The sequence below is a fragment of the Xenopus laevis genome, chromosome 2S (genome assembly GCF_017654675.1).
Source record: "Xenopus laevis strain J_2021 chromosome 2S, Xenopus_laevis_v10.1, whole genome shotgun sequence".
Taxonomy (NCBI): Eukaryota; Metazoa; Chordata; class Amphibia; order Anura; family Pipidae; genus Xenopus; species Xenopus laevis.
In genome coordinates this window covers 144,368,847-144,389,598 of record NC_054374.1, presented here as the reverse complement: position 1 = coordinate 144,389,598, position 20,752 = coordinate 144,368,847, and the positions used below count along the sequence as shown (strand labels likewise).

The 20,752-nt window shown below is 41.1% G+C and overlaps 1 protein-coding gene across 4 annotated transcripts in view; it reads left to right on the top strand.

Moving 5' to 3' along the window:
• LOC108709943 (neurobeachin) overlaps nucleotides 1-20,752 on the top strand; it is a 444,274-nt gene that overhangs the window by 268,128 nt on the left and 155,394 nt on the right. For all 4 annotated transcript variants that reach the window (XM_018250245.2, XM_018250244.2, XM_018250243.2 and 1 more), the window contains one exon: nucleotides 5,210-5,334. In XM_018250245.2, the coding sequence (XP_018105734.1) occupies nucleotides 5,210-5,334 (125 nt within the window). The remainder of the gene's footprint in view (nucleotides 1-5,209; nucleotides 5,335-20,752) is intronic.

The following is a 20,752-nucleotide window of genomic DNA, read 5'->3' as shown; positions in this document are numbered from 1 at the left end:
ATATATATATATATATATATATATATATATATATATATATATATATAATTTATTTATTTTTTTTTTTTAAATCTTGTTTTTCCGTTTTATGGCTCATGGAAAGCTCATTCATTCCTCCTGGCTCTGTATCTTCCTATGCTTTCATGGTCCCTGGGGTACTTTTGTCATCATATTTATTTTTTCAAGTACAGTAACCCTGTTTAAAAAAAATGTACCTTGTATTTCCAGACATGATTAATTAAAACTAAGAACTTCCATTGTCTAAATTCCAAATATATTCCCTTCCCAACCAGCCCCAGCGGAGAGAAAGAGCGGAAAGCTGTTGGCTCACTAGAAATTATCCCTTCCACTTCAAGTTCATTACACCAGTAGTCCTGGTCATCCCAAACAAGGTTTAGCTGGGCCCAATCCTCCCAAGCACCCAACAGCTCCAGATGCTACCACCTAAATAATGGTGTTTGTTAATGGTCTTGACTGATATTGGGAGCCTTCATTTACTCCAATATCAATATTACAGGAGATTCCTGTAAGCTGTGCTTTGGTGAGATTTTAAATAAGACACTTTTAGGGAAATTGCAAATTTGCAAAGAGCAAAACGATTCTCACCAATAAGACTACAAATCCACATCTCGCAATGCAATATTGTTCCTTAAACGGTGCGAATTTTAATTGCGCCCTCTTAAGAAGGTGTCGTAATCTTCTGGAGCAAACACAACGACATTTGCATTAAAAGGGAAGGAAACCTAGTCAGCGCAAACCCCCCACCCCCCCTCCCGTTTGTTGCCCACCCTCCCTCCTCCCCCCTGGCCTACCCGTCCCGCTGGGCAAATGCCCCTAACTTGTTACTTACTCTTCTGCGCAGGTCCAGTCCAGGGAGTTCACAGACGACATCTTCTTCCACGCGATCTTCTTCCTGCTTTGAACGGCGCATGCGCAGTAGGATCATTTTGCCGGTACGATCTACTGCGCATGCGCGTGACTTTTGGCGCATGCGCAGTAGAGCCGTACCGGCTAAATGATCCTACTGCGCATGCGCCAAAACGCCATTCAAAGCAGGAAGAAGATCGCGTGGAAGAAGATGTCGTCTGTGAACTCCCTGGACTGGACCTGCGCAGAAGGGTAAGTAACAAGTTAGGGGCATTTGCCCAGCGGGAGGGGTAGGCCAGGGGGGAGGAGGGAGGGTGGGCAACAAACGGGAGGGGGGGTGGGGGGTTTGCGCTGACTAGTTTTCCTTCCCCTTTAAGAAGTATTATTACATTGACTGCGCATTGGCGCAAACTATAAAATCTGCAAACGGTCTTCCACTGTCGGAAGTGGTCGCTAAACAGTTTCCGGGCTCGCAAAAGCTATATTAAATTCGCACAAAGCAAAATGTGTTTGCGCAGAGGCATTGCGAATTGTTTTTCCGTTAGCGACTTTTATTACATTGCCCCGAAATTGCCTTAATAAGGGAAATGTTTAAGGTGGTTGGTGCATTCTTTTTTGGAAGAGGAGTAATTCATTCAAAAGTTCTTTGATACCACATGTGGTGCATCATTTTAGGATATATGCACAAGACAGATCATCTTTTTTGGGTCCCCTAAAATATTTTACTGTAGGGCCCAGTAACTTCTAATTAAACTAAAATAAATTCTTACTTACCCGGTATATCTTTTAATCTGCACCAATATATATGCTATAGATGAGCTTTAGTACAAGGGCCTGGGCCTGATGTAGCCCTTCTGCTAAGGGCCCTGTGCATTTGTGAATGAGCTCTTATTCATGTATTTTTCATGATTTCCCAGGAATATTTTCAGAAAAATAAAAGCAAACCCCATTTTTGTTTTTAATTTATTATCCCTTAAGGGCTTGTCTGTGATTTGCAAGCTGCTCTGAAAGCGCCTGAGCCTGGCCCGAGCAAGGAAAACAAAGGCAATTTAACCTGCAAATAGCCATGGATGGTAATGGTTTTTTATTTGCTAGGAGCCATAAAATCACGGGAGCACTATGTTAGCACTGAGATAATAATTCACCCTGACAATTACCACATGCCGGAATGTTTTTGCAACTTTAATTCCATGTTATTAATAATGAATAAAATTGCAATTTTCGTAGGTTGCTGGGGGGCAGCGCGGAGGCTTTCCACTGAATATTTCAGCACGTTATTTTAATCACGCTTCCACAAAATGCGGAATATTTTATGCTTTTATAATCAGCCGGCGAAGGAGCCATAGTCATTAAAGGCGAGCTGTTTATAGGAGAGGTTGCGCTTTGATTTGTAAGCCTTGTTAAAGTCTCTGGAAAAGAAAGCAAGCCGTGTCATTAATACTTGTAATATGATGCTGCCTTAGTAAATGGGCTCCCGGTGATTAATGTTCAGAGCACAAGGACATTTAAATGAACACAACTGCCAGTTTACAAGTTGCCTCAGTGTGTGAGAATATTTCATAATATTTACATGTTGGCATTTGAATGTTTGTCGTTTCTTGACAGAACTAATTATTTGAGGTGAAGGAAATGCATAGGAATGATTCCAAAGCTATAGAAACAAGGTTTGTGCTACTGCCACATCATAGTGAATAACTGTGGTACCACTTTATAAATAGGTATTGAATCAAAAAATAAATAAAGTAAAGAATAAGGAGAAAACACTCACAGTTCACCTCAGTCCCAAGGTGCAAAATCAAAATTACTGTGTCCGAACGGAATGTGAGAGCCTCCAAAAATAAGAAAACAAATGTAAAAAGTAGAAAATTTATTAGAACGCGTTTCGTGCTTATTGGGGCACTTACTCAAAGGCACTTACTCATCAGCCTATGAGTAAGTGCCCCAATAGGCACGAAACGCGTTAGGTTTCATATCCTAATAAATTTTCTACTTTTTACATTTGTTTTCTTATTTTTGGAGGCTCTCACATTCCGTTTGGACACAGTAATAATGATTCCAAACCTCCCAACATTCCGAATGTAAAAACTGGCCATATCTTGTATGTACCCCTCACAGCTCGGGGGGACGGTGGTGTTGTCACTTGGGGGTGGCTGATGACATCTCAGCCTGGATAAATGGTGGTGAGAGATGGCCTGTAGAAGTAAAGGACCTGTTATTCAGACCTGCTGTTTTCCAGATAAGAACTCTTTCCATAATTTGGATCTCCATACCTTAAGTCTACCAAAAAATTATTTAAACATTAAATAAAGTCAGTAGGTTTGTTCTGCCTCCAATTAATTATATCAAGGGGGCAAATTTACTAAAGGGTGAATTGTTGCCAGCGTCCGCTTCGCACCCATCGCACCACTTTGCCAGGTGCAACTACGATACCAATACGCTAATTCACCCATATGCGAAATTTCATCCTGGGCTTCGAATGCTGGCGACTTTTCGCTAGTTTAACTTCGGCTGTGCGAGCAATTCATAGCAAAGATGCGCTAGCATTCATGTGTGCCTAGCGAAACTTTGCCAGTGATCTTGCGCTTCGGTCCATTTGCATAGGGTGGGAAATTTAAAGTTGTATGGAGGTCTTTATTATAAATGTTGCTGCAAATGGTTTAAGTTACCGGTTTATATTACATGTGTCCAGGGAACCTTAATGAAGACACATTATTATGTAAGTGTGAGTTGTATGTAAGTCGGATGTTTGTAACTCGAGGACTACCTTTAGTTAAAAGAAATATGGCTGCCCTTACAACATCTAAACAGAGTAAGCAAAAACATTCATTTATTTTCTACTCCTCTAACTTGTGCAATTAGTGGGAGTAATTTATAAAGTTTGTGCAGTGCATATTTATTCACAAATGGTTGTTTTGCCCTTGCTTTTTCCTAAACGCTAAAATATTGGACTGCTGTGCCCATCTTTACGTTTTTTGCGAATTCGCAAATGACTCGCAAATGAGACGGGTCTGTGCGTGAGCACAGACACTTTGCGAGGTTGTTGTGTGCAAAAATAGTGTTAACAGTAACTGAAATTTGCAATTTGTGAAACTGTTTTGCGAATATTTTCTCCGCCACATAATTCGTAATTCAAACACAAAGGGGCTCATTTATGAACTTCGCGCAGGGCAGATTGGTTCGCACATTGAATATATTTGTCCTGCACATGGTTACATTTATAAAGCTGAATAAGAGTGTGCAAACAGAATTGCAATTTTTTTTTTCACCTTGTGAATGTCTAAAATCTTAAAGGAGAAGGAAAGCTACGGAGGCATTTTATTGCCAATAGATTAGCTGCAATAGTGCAAGCTAGAATGCTATATTTATTCTGTAGAATGTTTTACCAAACCTGAGTAAGAAGCTCTAGAAACTCTCTGTTTGTTTAGGATAGGAGCTGCAGTATTAATGTGGTGTGACATCACTTCCTGCCTGAGTCTCTCCCTGCTCTGGGCTCAGATTGCAGCAGAGAAGGGAGGGGTGGGGGGGAAGAGGAGCAAACTGAGCATGCTCTTGCCCAGGGCAATTAGGTTTAATCTGAAGGCAGGAAGTCTGATACAGAAGCCCATGTGTACACAATAGAAGGAAAGAAATGTGGTGTTTCTTTTGACAGAGGACTCAGAGCAACATTACTTTGGGGGTTTACTGGTATATTTAGATGGACCTTTCTGATAAGGCTTACTTAGTTTTAACCTTTCCTTCTCCTTTAAAAGCTTGTAAATATGGCTAAAATCTCAAATTGTGAATATTATTTGCACAATCTGTGTTTGAATTACGACATAACCGATGGCAAAGAAAATATTCGCAAAACAGTTTGCAAATTGCCAATTTAAGTTAGTGTCGACTCTATTTTCGCCCACAACAACCTCGCACAGTGAGCGCACACACTCAAACACCCATCTCATTTGCGAACCATTTGCGAAAATTTATTCTCAATTTGAATCCGCAAAAACCATAAAGACGGGCAATATATTAGCGCTCAGGGGAAAAAAATTGGCAATACAACCAGTTGCAAATAAATATGCGCTGCGCAAACTTTATAAATGACCCCCAGAGTGTGCACATATAAATATTCGCAATTTGCTCTTATAGACATTCGCAGTGTGAAAAACAAATTTGCAAATCTGGTTGCAGCTTTATAAATATAACCAGGCACACGGCACATATTTTCACTGTGCGAATCATTCTTCCCTGCGCGAGGTTTATAAATGAGCCCCAGTCTTTTTGCATAAATATGTCGGCCACCATGTAAATGTCATTTGCTACAAACATATGTTCTAACGAGTATCTTGTCCTGGTTTTGTAGCCAACTTCATGACTTCTGGCGACTGGATTACTGGGAGGACGATTTGCGCCGGAGAAGGCGTTTTGTACGCAATGCATTCGGATCTACTCATTCAGAGGCTCGACTTAAATCTGCCATTGAATATGGTGAGTTTCTTTTCCTCTATAAGGGCACATTAATGGAATTCTCACTAAGCACCACTTGGTTGTATTTAAGCACAGGTGTCGGGTGAGCTTGATAACGGCAGATATTTCTTTAATGCTCAAATTCACATTTCAGCAGATTTGTCCCGTTCCCCTCCCTCTCTCCAAAGTTTGGCCTCATGCAGAGCATTGAAAACTTTAGGATGACCCTTTTCTGTTTAAGTACGTCCTTTACACCGATGCTGTTTCTATTCCTCTTGGTAATACTAATGAGTTGAATAATTTATGAGCTTGTCATGTGAAAAGGATTTGGTGCAGTTTGATGTACTTTCAGCGTCTGCTGTTGGAATGCAATTACTAACCAAACATTATTTCTCGTGTGTGCGTGCGCACATATACATTTAGGGGCACATTTACTTAGCTCGAGTGAAGGAATAGAAGAAAAAATACTTCAAATTTCGAACGTTTTTTGGACTACTTGGACCATCGAATTGGCTACCTTCGACTTCGAATCGAATGATTCGAACTAAAAATCGTTCGACTATTCGACCATTCGATAGTCGAAGTACTGTCCCTTTAAAAAAACTTCGACCCCCTACTTCGCCAAGTAAAACCTACCGAGGTGCAATGTTAGCCCATAGGCTTCCTAGCAATTTTCTGATTGAAGGAAAATCGTTCGATTCGAAGGATTTAATCGTTCGAGCTAACGAATTTTCCTTCAACCGTACGTTCGAACGAATTGCGGTAAATCCTTCGACTTCGATATTCGAAGTAGAAGGATTTAACTTTGACAGTCGAATATTGAGGGTTAATTAACCCTCAATATTTACCCTAAGTAAATCTGCCCCCCAGTATGTATATGGTGTTTCTGACTCATTGTGCAGTCTTTAAAAGAATAATTATTCAACTGCAAATTAATTTTACTGCAATAGTTTATTTTGAGAGACAATGCTTTTGGGCATACAGATGTACGACTTCCTATAAATATCACACTCACAGCTGGTACCTCTCATTGAATATTTATTACATTAAGGCCAATACTGAAAGGGACGTTACCATTGCTGTTCTTATGGTTTGAGTTGCACTCATGTTGGCTGTATTAATTAAAAAGTTTTAATCATAGTAAGGGAATCCAGTGACATATCACTATTGGGTGCCCAGTATCTGATAGCGATTCCAGCACTCGCTCACTGAAATATCTATACGCTTCTCTGTTCCCCCCAGTTCTTTTCAGTGCCAAATTTTCTTTAAAATGTGTTTTAAGCTGCCACTGCATTATTAGGGTGGACTCCTGTGATCATGGACTCCTATCCGCCTTTTTGCTTTTCTTTAAAAGACATGTCAAGCCAAAAAAAAGTTTTTTGCCTAATAAAAGAAAACACAATTCTAAGCAACTGTGGAAAATACGTTCATTACAAATTTTCTGTGGTTTTGAAGTTATTTGTACAGGTATGGGATCCGTTATACAGAAACCCATTATCCAGAAAGCTCTGAAATGAAGGCTGTCTCCCATAGGGGCAAATTTACTAAAGGGCGAAGTGATTAACGCTGGCGAAAATTCGCCAGCGTGAAGTCATTTTGCAACTTCGCAAATTTACTCTGTCACCCTGGCGAAAATTCGCCAGCGATGGTGATAGCCTAGCGCAACTTCGCACCCTAACGCTGGCGAAGTTGCACTCTGGCGAAGGGGGCGAAAATACGCAAATTTACTAACATTGGTCTTTTTCTGAACGTGACCTCCTTCGCCAGAGTTTACTTCGCCAGGTTAGAGCAGGTGAAGTGCAATAGAGTAGATTTTTTTTAGGGTGCCCACTTTCCCCCCTACATTTGTGGCACCTTAACTATACTGTGGGCACATGTGTAGGGCATTAGAACACCTAAATAAACTTTTAGTAAGTTTCCCTGCGCTTGTGTAGTGTTCTGTATGCGCTGCTGCATACACGTCCATTGAAATTCAAATTTGGCGCCATATGCAAATTAGCCTTTGCTAGCGCAGCTTCGGAACAGCTCATCGTAACTTCGCTAGCGCAACTTCGGAAACGATCGGTAACTTGTGCGGAACTTCGGATCTTCGTGAATTTGCGATATCCTGGCGAAGTTTGGCAAAGACCACGCTGGTGGATCTACGAAGGTAAGTAAATTTGCCCCATAGTCTCCATTATAATAAAATAATCCACATTTTTAAAATTAATTTCTTTTTTCTCTGTAATAATAAAACAATACCTTGTACTTGATCCAAACTAAGATATAATTAACCTTTATTGGAAGCAAAAGCAGCCTATAGGTTTTATTTAATATTAACATGATTTTCTAGTAGATTTAAGGTATTAAGATCCAAATTACAGAAAGATCCGTTATCTGGAAAATCCCAGGTCCTGAACATTTTTGGATAACAGGTCCCATACCTGTACTTGTATTGCTATTGAAATCAGTATTTGTCTGTCCCTTTCCATTCTCTGCCATGGTGGCTCTGGCTATTGAAACAAGTAACACAAACCAATGGATTAACAGGCCTGTCTTGCTGGAGGAAATTGGCTTTTGCAACATTGTTTAAAAAGTAACAACCAGGAGTTAAGCAAATGCTGATTTCAACAGCAATAACATTTACAAATAACTTTTAAAGCACTAACAAGTTTTAAAAAATTTATATTGGAAAGTTGCTTATAATTGTGTTTTCTTTTATTAGGCAAAACATAATTTTTTGGGTTGACATGTCTTTTAAGCCTACATTATTATTATTATTATTATTATTATTATTAATAATATTTATTTATAAGATGCCAACATATTCCATAGCACTGTAAAATCAGTTTAGGACTGAGCCTATGAGTAAGTGGCCACATTTGGCACGAAACGCGTCCGGCAAGAGTATTTCCTAATAAAGATTTTTCATTTTTATAATACTTTGGCTCCGTCTTCACTAAACAGTAAGTCTTTCCCGATTTTTGCCTTTTGAAATTACTTAATTATGTACAACCCTTGGACTGGGGGTACTCTGGGATATGACTACTGTGTAAATTAATTCTTTATCCCATTTGAATAAGACATCTGTGACTTTTAACTACAATTAGAAATTGCAAAAAAAAACAGCAAACATCCGTCTGTCCCCCTTAACCCCCCCCCCCCAGCATGTACTTTCTTCTTGTTGCACATTAATTCTACATTCAATCGGTGGGGTTGGTCCGGAAGTAGCTCAAGAGCTGACGGCTGTGGGGAGCAGGTCCGGGTTTTTTCCCGGTGTCCCACCTGCTCAGTCCAACCCTGTGTACAATAAATGGGTTTGTATATTGAACATACGTATTCTATAATGATCCTCTTTCATCTGGTACCTATAACCTGAAGGGTCTTTTAGTAATTTGTACTCCATGGGTATCTGAGTCCTAAAGCTACAGAATGAGTTACCTTTCTCTATTTTGGTCACATGATTTATAGACAATGAGCCCATAATGTACAGTAAATTAAGAAATCTCTGGGTGATTATGTAGGATCAAAAATGAGTATACTCCTCAGAGATTTCAGTGTTTTTTTTACAAAGACATCATCATTTCAGTAGAGTATGCATTATGCACTGCTATATATCAAAGCTCATGGGACTTGGGTGTAACGTCTTATATCAGGGATATCTACCATCTGAATATTAACCTCAGCATTATCCATGTATAATATGCCAAAGGTCACCATGGGGCACGGAGAGTTTGTTATCCCTCTTTGAAGGGATGAAACTAAAGGCCCTATATATTATGCTGTTTAAAAAGCTGTGTAAAACAGATGGCAAATTTATCAAGGTGCATTTTATTTTACGTCATGTTATCGCCAGATTTGACGCCGTTATTTTACTCTTCTCCAGACCTTTGTATGTCAGTTCCAGTAGAAGTTGCTCAAAGAAAAACTGCATAAAAGATTTACACCATTTTTATGCTGTTTTTTTTTTTACATGGTAATGCCTAACAATTGGCAAATTATTTCACAGTTTTTTTCTACACCACTTAATAAATCTGCCCCTAAATGTAGGCTGATCTTAACCTGTGGAGGCTCCTAATGCTATGGTAAAGTTTTTCAATACTAAAGGTGGCCATACACGGATAGAGCCGCTCGTTTGGCGATGTAGCCAAACGAGCGGATCTCCCTCCGATATGCCCACCTTGAGGTGGGCAATATCGGGCAGATCCGATCGTGGGCCCTAGGGCCCAACGATCGGATCCTAGCATTCACAAACGGACGGTCGGATCGCGGGACCGCATCAACTAACAGATGCGGCCGCGATCCGACGGGGTTTTTAAACCCATCCGATCGAGATCTGGCCGACTTTCGGCCAGATCTCGATCGGGGAAGCCCGTCGGGGGCCCCCATACACGGGCCAATAAGCTGCCGACGCGGTCTGTCGGCAGCTTTTATCGGCCCGTGTATGGCCACCTTTAGAGCTCATTTGGAGGCAGCACAAAAAGATCCAAGTACAGTGGCGCCCCCCATTTTACCTTTTCCAGGGTACCAGAAAAAAATGGTGTAAAATCCAGGAAAATGTAAAATCAAGGAAATGTATTATGCATAATATATAGGTGGGACTACAAAATAACAATGTAAAATGAGGGAAAACTTAAAATCAGGGGATGTAAAATTGAGAGTCTAATTTTCCTCGACAAGCAGACCATTTAAAACTGGGAAGAGGTATAAGAGGAAGAGAAATAACTCAAAAACTGCAAAGAATAAATAATAAAGACCTATTGTTGCAAAGCTGCTAGGAGTAGGACTATATATTAACATAACGTGAAGGTGAACCACCTTTAATAGATATACCCCAAATAAATTATCTATACAAACATGAATTTACCAGCAGTACCAGCAAATAAGATCTTGATTTTATTTCAGTATTGCTCTAGGAGACCTCTGTATTCCAGGCACTATGAAAAGGGAGAGCATCTCGGGTTTTACCAAGTTTCAGGGAAAAACAAACCGCTTAGCCGTCTTCTCGTGAGCCAAATTGTCAGATCACATTTTGTGCATAAACTGCAATAAAAAATGAATGCACGAATCCGAAGTCAGCCATCTCCTCTGTGTCAATGATTTAAGCCATCAGCTTAAGCAAGTGTGATGGTGTATTTCAGTGGAGAGCAAGGCAGCTTCTGCTAGCAAAAACACCGAGCTAGAATGACAAAGTTAATCAGTTATTTGGTTGGCAGTAAAGAGGTAAAGCAAAGACTCCCGCTGACAGCACTTCTGCAGTGTGGATGTGTGCCTGCCTAGCTTGTTATGACCTTGAAGTGAAAAATACTTCTCCAACAGCTAGTCAAGAGCTAAATCAGTATTGATGGTGTATTCATGGCAACTATACTGATACGGTATCAGGGAAATGAAATCTGGTCTGCAGGGAGCCTCAGCCACGTACATCAGTCTAACATACTACTGTGCCCAGAGTTTACCTAGAAAGCACAAGGCTCCGAGTGCACGGAGCTCCTAATAAGCTCCCGGCTTGTTCTGCCACCTGAATAATGACGTTTGGTCTGCAGAGAATGATTCCATTTATTTTGTCGCTTTCTGTCCATTTGGTATTTATTGGGTAAATAGCGTTTGCTTTGCACACGGCCTCTTCACATTAAAAAAATACTGGTTTTATTATCTTATCTTATTGGTGGAAAGCTTCAACGGAATGTTGGCCATTTTCTTCCAGTTTTTGAGACGTTTCATTACCTGTCCTTGAGACGAGAGTGTCAGCTCTGTGCTCCTAAGCAAGGCTGTATGTTTAATAGCAGTCTTTCGAGTTAGAACAGAGACTCATTCCAGATGTAATCGTGTCGGAGAAATGATTTATTGCTGACATTTTCCTTTTCCATACAGCTGCCCTTGTACTCTTTAGAAAGGTGTTAAGTTTAAAATGTCTGAGATATCTAAGTAGTGTATAATCTATTTGCATCTCTGAGTTACACTTTCCCCCCAGACACAGAATCAGCCAGCTGTATACACTGTCCATCCTAATATAGGATTCTTGCCCTTTATCTTCTCTAGAAATCCATATCTGGACGCACAGCATTATTTACTTCTCCAACACCAAGGTTAGCCTTTAGTTCCGCGGACATGCTGCAGCTCACACATTTAGGGGCTGATTCACTAAGGGTCGAATATCGAGGGTTAATTAACCCTCGATATTCGACTAGGAATTAAAATCCTTCGACTTTGAATATCGAAGTCGAAGGATTTAGCGCAAATACTGCGATCGTACGTTCGAAGGATTATTCCTTCGATCGAACGATTAAATCCTTCGAATCGAACGATTCGAAGGATTTTAATCCAACGATCGAAGGAATATCCTTCGATCAAAAAAACTTAGGAAAGCCTATGGGAACCTTCCCCATAGGCTAACATTGACTTCGGTAGCTTTTAGATGGCGAACTAGGGGGTCAAAGTTAAAGAGACAGTACTTCCACTATCGAATGGTCGAATAGTCGAACGGTTTTTAGTTCGAATCCTTCTATTCGAAATCGTAGTCGATGGTCGAAGTAGCCCAAAAAATACTTCGAAATTCGAAGTTTTTTTTACTTCGAATCCTCACTCGAATTTAGTGAATCGGCCCCTTAGTTTTGGTCATTCATAGGTAGGGATGTGGTAGAAAAATTAGATATACTGAGGGCCAGATACACAACATTTTAGGGTTTTTGCTAAAAAATACTATTCTATTCTTTTCAAAAGTTTTAAGTGTTTGCTAGTACTGTTTATAGGGACACTATGAATCCCAGAATAGGTTTGGGATTTGGCCGAATCTGTGCAATATTAAGCAGGATTTGGATTCAGCCAAATCCAAGAGCCTGGCTGAACTGAACCCGAACCCTATCTGCGCTGGTGCACTGGGTCTTTCCTCCTGTGTGACAGCTTTTGTAGTGCAGAAGAAGGTTTAGTCCGAATCCATTTCCCAGGATTCAGGGGTTCGGCTGAACCCTGAAAAGCAGGGTTTGGGGCCTTCCTAACGATTTCCCATGAGAACACTATGCATGCATTAGTTCCACACATATGCTTTTTCCTGGCTGCAGATCAATGTCAAACTGGACCACCAGTGTATTCAGAAAACTTTTGGTGGGTCCAGGTGTCCGTGTGTCCTCCCTCTCACCCAACCATTGGGCTTGTATGTCTGTACCATGGCCATTCCCCAATTCTACGTGAGAGCAAAGCAAAGAAATGAAGGGATGGATAGATGACAAGATAGATGACAGATTTAAGGAGAAATGATAGAGAATAAAGAAAGTGAGCGAAAAGAGAGTATTTGTAATGATAATGTATCCTGTGTCCCCATGCGCTTCCATTATCTTCACATATACTCTGAATTCTGCCCACAGCATATGTTTTCTTTCCTATGTCTACAAGAACCTACATTAATAGCTACACATATACTATGTACAGTGGGCCCATTATGATTACATGTACTATATCAGGTTGGTACAAGAATGAACTCCGTCTCTTTGCATCAGGTGTAAATAAATGTGCAGTTTCACTTTTCCATTGCCAGAGGCACGTTACATCTATGGCCATGCGCTTTTATATTAGCCACAATGCATAATCTCCAGCGCAGTATCTCTCTCTCCATCTTGGCACAGCATTTTATTATATTGGAATAACGTGCACCCTTTAGGGTAAGGCCACACGACGAGATTCGGGGAGATTTTGTCGCCTGGCGACTAATCGCCTCGTCTTTTGAGCGACTATCTCCCTGAACTGCCTCATCGTTTTTCCCCAAAGGCTAGAATGAAAAGTCGCCTGCGCTAATGCACACGTGGCGATGCGTTTTCTATAGTCGCCCGAAGTTGCCTCACTGAATCTCCTCGTGTGGACTAGCCCTTACAAGACTCTTGGAGATCAGTTCAGTTTACAATTTCTAAGTATTTTTCTAATAATATGTTGCTTTCTAATAGGGTTATAGAATAGCTGAACACAGGAATACTGCTGACATTAAAAAAATGTAAATTGGGGATTTGGAGAGGGAAAAAAACCTTCCACAGAACCCACTTGTGAAAATGCTTTATGTGACTTAGAAAATGAGTAAACTCTATTAGCCGCCCTGTCAATATAAAGAGTTGCACTTCATTTCCCATGCTTTCCTTAATAACCTTTCGATGTGTTACACCGAGGTAACTCACATAATCAGACTATATTGTCAGCACTTCCAAGCTGTACAAGCATGAAATGGAAAATTTGCTCATATTGATCCATTTCTCTTCCTTCAACGTGTCCTTGATGTGGCTTCTCCCCTGCCCCCCCCAAGCAATAGTTTATTTTGTCCTCAAACCTAATCTTTCATTTATTAATGCAGAAGATTCAAAACATTCTTTTCCGTTTTACTTAACTGTATTGCTTTACTTCATGGAATTAATTACAGCTTTTCCATTGCAAATCTCTCTCCTGTCCTTTTCCAGCAAGACCACTCCTTAGGTTATCCAGGTATAATCCAGGTATTGCTTGAAGACTGGAGAGGGGCAGATGAGAATCTTTATTTAATGGGAAAATTATTATTATTATTATTATTATTATTATTACAATGGATTATTGAATCCCTTGTAAATAGAGTTGCTTGATCAGCAGGTTGCTTCCTGCACTCTCCGTGAATAGTCCCCCCTTATATAGGACTGTAATATAATGAAACTTAGGGATTCTGCTCAGCAGGGACAAAGATAACAAATGTATCAACTAATGGGCAGATTTATTGAGGGTCGAATTAAGAATTTGAATTTTCAATTTTTTTTATGGTCAAAACTGTCGATTAGACTCGATTAGAGGTTTTTTAAAAAAAATTGAATTTGAATTTTCAAGATTTATCATGCTCTGACCATTTAAGAATTTGACTATTCGCCACAGAAAACCTGCCAAATTACCGTTTAAATCAATAGGAGAGGTCCAGGGATCAATTTGGAGATGTTTGTAGCCTTCCTGACATGTTAGGTTTTTTTTCAGAGAAAAAGCTTGTATGAAGTTGATCGAATTAATTTCAAATTCGATTCGAGTTTTTGATTCTGAAAAATCCATCCGAGTTTAAGATATTAGATTTTTGAGTAAAATCAAATTCATGTGAGTTAAAAAAAAAACACATGAAAAACAAAATTCTAATATTTATAAATGTACCTCTAAATGTATTAATTAAAAATGGTTGAAGAGTCGGCGACCCCCCCTCCCAGAGCTGCTTTGGAAGGTGAAACTTTACACTTCCATATTAGAAACATGGTCACAAATAGAAAATAGAAAGTAATTGGAAAAAGTCTTTATTTCTGGTGAACCTTCTGAGAACAACTGAACTGAAAAAAAAGTGTTGGAAAGTGAACAACCCCTTTAATCTTCCTCTGGAATTCTCTGTGTATGACGGATGTCAAAACATGATTCATTGTTCTCATATGATGTTTTGGAAATGCAGAATGTTTTACTTTTTTTGGGTTATCTTCTGGGTTTTTTCACAAGATGATGCTGTATGCGTCACATATCTGATGGGCAGTAGTGATGTGCAGGTCTACAAATAGTCAACTTGATCCCAACCCTAACCCTACTCAACCCTAGTGATGGGCGAATTTGCGCCGTTTCGCTTCGCCGAAAAATTTGCGAATTTCACGAAACTGCGAAAAATTCGCGAAACAGCGCTGGCGTCTCGTTTTTGACGCCGCGGCCCATTTTTGACCCCAGCGTTCGTTTGACGCCGGCGAATTTATTCTCGCCTGGCGAATAAATTCACCCATCACTACTCAGCCCTACAAATTCTCAGTACATAGAGCTGTGGTGGACCTGCCCATCTCAGACCTCATCACTCAAGCAGGCAACTTAAAGGAGAAATAAACCAATAATAAAAAAAAAATCCCTACCCTACATAAACCTCCCTCCTCCCCCCCCAGCCTAACTCCCCCCCCCCAGGCAAATGCCCAAAACTCTGTAACTGTAAGCTTCGGAATGAGACCGGCGTTTCGGCGCATGTGCAGTTGTCGCTAAAAAAGAAAACTGCTCCAACCGCGTATGTGCCGCTTTGTCGGTCTCATTGCGAAGATTACCGAAGAGAAGAAGATGGCTGCCGTGAACTCCGCTGGACAGAATCTGCATGGAGGGGTGAGTAAAGAGTTAGGGGCATTTGCCCGAGGGGGGGCAGCTAGGCCGGAATGGAGGAAGGAGGGGGTCTATGTAGGGTAGGGGAGTGGGATTTTTTTTTTTTATTAAGGGTTTGTTTCTCCTCTAAAGGTCCCCATACACTGAGAGATCCGCTCGTTTGGCAATGTCGCCAAACGAGCGGATCTCCCTCCGATATGCCCACCTTGAGGTGGGGAATATCGGGCTGATCCGATCGTGGGCCCTAGGGCCCAACGATCGGATCCTAACGATGCCTTAACGGGCGGTCGGATCGCGGGACTGCATCAACGAATAGATGCGGCCGTGATCCGACGGGATTTTCTGTCCCATCCGATCGAGATCTGGCCGACTTTCGGCCAGATCTCGATCGGTGAAGCCCGTTGGGGGGCCCCATATACGGGCCAATAAGCTGCCAACACGGTCTGTCGGCAGCTTTTATTGGCCCGTGTATGGCCACCTTAAGGAGAATCAGAACTGCGTATATTAATAGCAGTGGTGGAAGGAGAATGTGGGCATAATGACAAGCTGACCACAATATGACCCACCAATGATGTGTGTTTGCCGACCTCTCCTGTTCAAACTGTGGGTTTCGGACTGGCCCCACATCTTTAATCACTAGTGCCCATTTCAATGCATACATCTGGATGAACCAGCGCTCACATCAGTTGATAAAAGGGGGCAGGACAAACTATTATTATTATATATTTATAAAGCTTGGGGCTGTCACATCTAATTTGGTGCAGGGCCAGTTGGGCCGGGCACCCTAGGCAACCTTGCCGACTATGTCGCCCCCTCCTCATGCAGAGGAGCCGAAGACGCATGGGTGCACATGTGCAGTAGAGTGTATGTGCCCAGAATGCAAGGTTGCTGCTGCACGTGGGGAAGACAAGGGTCTGAACTAGAGGAAGGCCTCTTCTGCTTACCCGTAGTTCCGGCCCTGGGTCTACTGAATGATATGGGCTCAATTTGGAACAATAAACTTTTATCTTTCCTTTTTCATTTCTTTTTTAAGTCCAGTGAGTGCAGTAATACATACCCTTATGTATAATACACACTGTATTTTACAAAACATGTCTTCAACCCATGAAACATACATAAATACAAACATGGCTGAAGGGGTTTGTCTCACCTTAAATTCTGGTAGGTGCTTAGTCCTTCAGTTATAGCAAACATGAGATGTAACTTTTCTGCAGACTTTTTGGTGCCATTTCATTACAGCCCTATAGGAAGAAGCAAGTATAACTAGAAATCTATGGTACCTATTTGTACTACTGAGCAGTGTACCTCCAGAAAATGGTAGTTCCCTTATTTTAATCGGGGGGGGGGGGGCTGATTGTGGGCAACATCTGCAAATAATATCCACACCAGGCTTATTCAACTAAAAGTGATGCTTTGTATATCCAACAGCCAATTCCGATCACGTAGTGATACAATTACGTTATAGGCTCTTGTTTTTAGTAACTAAAGGTTACAATGTGAAAGCAGACACAAACAGCTTGTTTTTTGGACATAAGATCATTGAAATGCTTCTGTTTGGAGAAATTGCGGAAATGCAAGCCGTTTTAATCTCCAGCTTCCAACCCCCCACCAATTTAAAGGGTAGGTGGGAGGTAGTGAGGACTCTTCACCTTGTGCAAAAGAGGGGTCTTCTGTTAAAGCACCCAGCACTTTCAAAAGGGAATATTTCCCAGGTTGAGTTCTCCCCGATCCTACAGTATAACATAATAAAAGCGGCAGATTGAACATCCCTGTTGGAAATGCCAAATTAATGTATTTTTGTGTTAAATTGGCTTGCATAGTGCCCTATGTCTGTCTGTTCCCTAACATACAGTAAAAGGAAAATTGGATCTAGCAGAAAAGAACTCCCCCCAGACAATGAAGTGGTTAATTGAAAAAAAAAAGTGCTTTGCAAACATCTGGGGACATTAGGATTTCCTGTGAATATATTTAGGTAACACAAGGACGAGGTTAACTTTCCCTTGTGCCAGGCTTTCCTGAAAATGAAAAACAGCTCACTGCATAAATTGCCTTATCTGTCATTCAACGTGGCACAGCAAAAAGGCCCAATCGCATTCCGGCACAAATAGCTTCCCTTTGTAAAGCGGCATTGTGGCGTTGTTCTTTCTAGTGCCTTGTTTACATATGCAATTATACAATTATACCTTACCAGCAAATGTGTGTGCATTTATATAATTAAAGAAAAAGAAAAAAGAGAAAGTTAACCCTACGTAGTGCACCTCCCCACCATTGGATCCGATGGCTCACAGAACGAATCGAAACTTAAAACTTAACTTTTATTGGTGATTCACATAAAAATATGAGTCCAGGAAAACATTAAAAGAATTGTTGAGGTCAGGGGGAAAAACTGGACTATAATAGGAATGTGCGATGTATGCGGGCAGTGAGGTAGAGGAATAGGTCTTGGGATGACCACGGGGTAGGAATGAGGATAGTTTAACAATTAAACTGAGAAGCAGTGGGTAGAATGCCCAATCCGCATTGAGTAACTGCCTCAGTTAACCATCCACCCCTTCAATCCCAATTCAACCCTCCCAGGTGAGGACTGTGTCACTGAGTGTATGAACATTAATAATGGTCACTGACCCACATTTAGAGCCATCCTGCTGCACACTTCGCAGCCAACAAAAACAGGTTCCCCTCACAAACACCCCCCCCCCCCAGATGTCAAAACAAAGTGGCATCAAAGGTTGACCCACAGTGTATTAGTTCCAAACACGTTGTGGTATTCTTAAGTCCTTCCCAATTCTACCCCCGCAAGGCTCCGTTGTTCGCCCTCCCCTTCATCCACAAAACGTCCCTCCCGGTATCGTTTGCAGATCAGAGGCCTGTAACAAGCCGTGTTAGTTTTTAGTTTTTAAACCCCCTGCCTAACTAAACTAAAAAGCGCCTTATATAATTAGCGTGCGGATGGGATTTCTGTGGTTCGTAAATCTAGCAGTTACCTAAGTGATGCTCATTTCATGTTCTCTTCTGCAAAACGACCAAAAGCCCTGCCTAATCTCTAAAGCTGACTCCAGACTTTAACACGAAATTCCACAAATTGGGCGTCTTTTCAAGGTTTTTTGTTTTTCTACATTTCAGACACGGCAGAAAGCAAATTGACCTATGTGTGAACTAGTCTGCACAACTGAATAACATTAATTGTAAAACCAAGAATATAACGCAGGACGCAGCTTCTATCTGTCTCCTCCAGTTTATTTTTTGTGCTGTTTTTACTTCTTTCCCATCTGCCGCCGGAGCTCCAAGGGCTGAAATTATGTGGTGATTAAGCTGCAAAGCCGCTCCAATTATCCTGTGTCTCTGCTCTGATTGAAATTGTTTCCTTGAGTTGGGGTGTATCCTGGTTTCTCTTTCAAGAAGAAACTCCCTGCGCCATATTGAGAACTAATGGAGATGGATGACTTGCGGATAATTTTCAAAAGACAAAAAGTGGCCTTGTTACCAGGCAAGGAGAAGTCTGTTAGGTCACTGCAATTTTCTGCAGTCCCATTAGTATTAATATCACAGAAATGAGTTATAGATCTGCTGATGTGAGAGAGGCCCTACAGCATACGCAAAATAAAAGTGCCAGATTCCAAACTGTATGAAGTCAACAGTAAATGTGTTTGCCATTTTTCTTTGCTGCAGAAAACTTTAGATTTTTCCAATTTAAAATATTTTCACTTGACTTAACGATACTGTCATGGGAAAACATGTTTTTTTCATAACGCATCTGAAATCCGTTTCTCAAAAAAGCAAAAAGATTTTTTTATAATTAATTTTGAAATCTGACATGGGGCTAGACATATTGTCAGTTTCCCAGCTGCCCCCAGTCATGTGACTTGTGCTCTGATAAACTTCTGTCACTTTTTACTGCTGTACTGCAAGTTGAAGTGATATCACACCCTACCTTTCCCCCCAGCAGCTTAAAGGAGAAGGAAACCCTGTAGAAAAAAAACCCATCCCACGTAGACCCAATCAGTTTATCACGAGCTAGTTAAACTTTCAATCTTGTACCTGGAGGAAACCCACATGGACATGGGTTACACAGAAACTGTTTGCAGATAGAGTCCAAGCTGGAATCAAACTCAGGACCCCAGCACTGCTGGGGGGGAGTGATTGGTGTGATGCCATGGGGGCTGTATTTTCCCCTTCTTCCACTAATCTGGAACAGAGAAAAATAAATTTCACTTTCACCTAGGGTAGGAAAATCCAACTACAAGCTTGTGGGAAGGACTCATATAAGGAATGTTTTTGGCCCCATCTAGCTATGGAATACATAGACAGGTCCACTAATGCATCGTCATTTGGATAACCATCCCCAGAGGTAGGGTTTTAAGATGATCTAAATGTATATGTGCATCTATTATAAAACAGCCTTTATTCTCAGAGAGCAGGGGGTTAATGTATAATTGGCACTGTGCTTAGCACTGGCCTGCTTGCATAATAAACCAGCAAAGTCCTCTTTCCAGTCAGCTTTTGATTTGTTGAGTGTTAAAGCAGTGTTGTGGGAGGACAGTATTTTACAAGCCATGTAATGAGACCGCCCTTGGGAGACCTCACTCCTCCTGTGCTTGTTATATTGATTAATGTGCCTTTAATTCATAAAAGGTCCTCTAGTCCAGCCATTCATTTAGATAAATGTTTGTTCCATACCTCCACAAAATACGTGTGACCTAGTTCTGTGTCGGATCCGCACTAAAATCAATTTCCCTGCATCTGAGCGGAGCAAATGCATAAACGCCCACGCTGCCGAGCCAGAAAGTCATTCTGAATACAGACATATTTATTAGCGTATAATATAAAAATACATCTATGTTACAGCCCCAAAGTTACCTGTATTTTATTTTTATACTGCTTGTAAAGATGCTGTTATGATCATGTATTCTTGAATTTCTTCTTTTGCTTGGTACTGTGAGGTATCGATGTCGGAATGTGATACCTGGGGCCCACCAGAGAGAATGAGCCCAGGGGCCCACCTGAGAGCGTGAGCCCAGGGGTCCACCAGAGAGCGTCAGCTAGTCAGCGACTTGAAGGGTGGCCACATGGGTCATATCTGTTCAGTGACTTTGCAATTGATCCTCAGCATTCAGCTCAGATTCAGAAGCAACAGATATGACCCATGTGCCCCCCCCCTCAAGTCTCTGAAGGTTACTGCCTGGTAACCACGGTAACCAGTCAGTGTAAACCAAGAGAGCTGAAGAGCAGGAAGTAGTGTTCTGGCTATTATGTTACACATCCAGTCACTCCAGCCTTTATACATTACATTTTTGTAATGAATCAGTTAATAGTGCTGCTCCAGCAGAATTCTGCACTGAAATCCATTTCTTAAAAGAGCAAA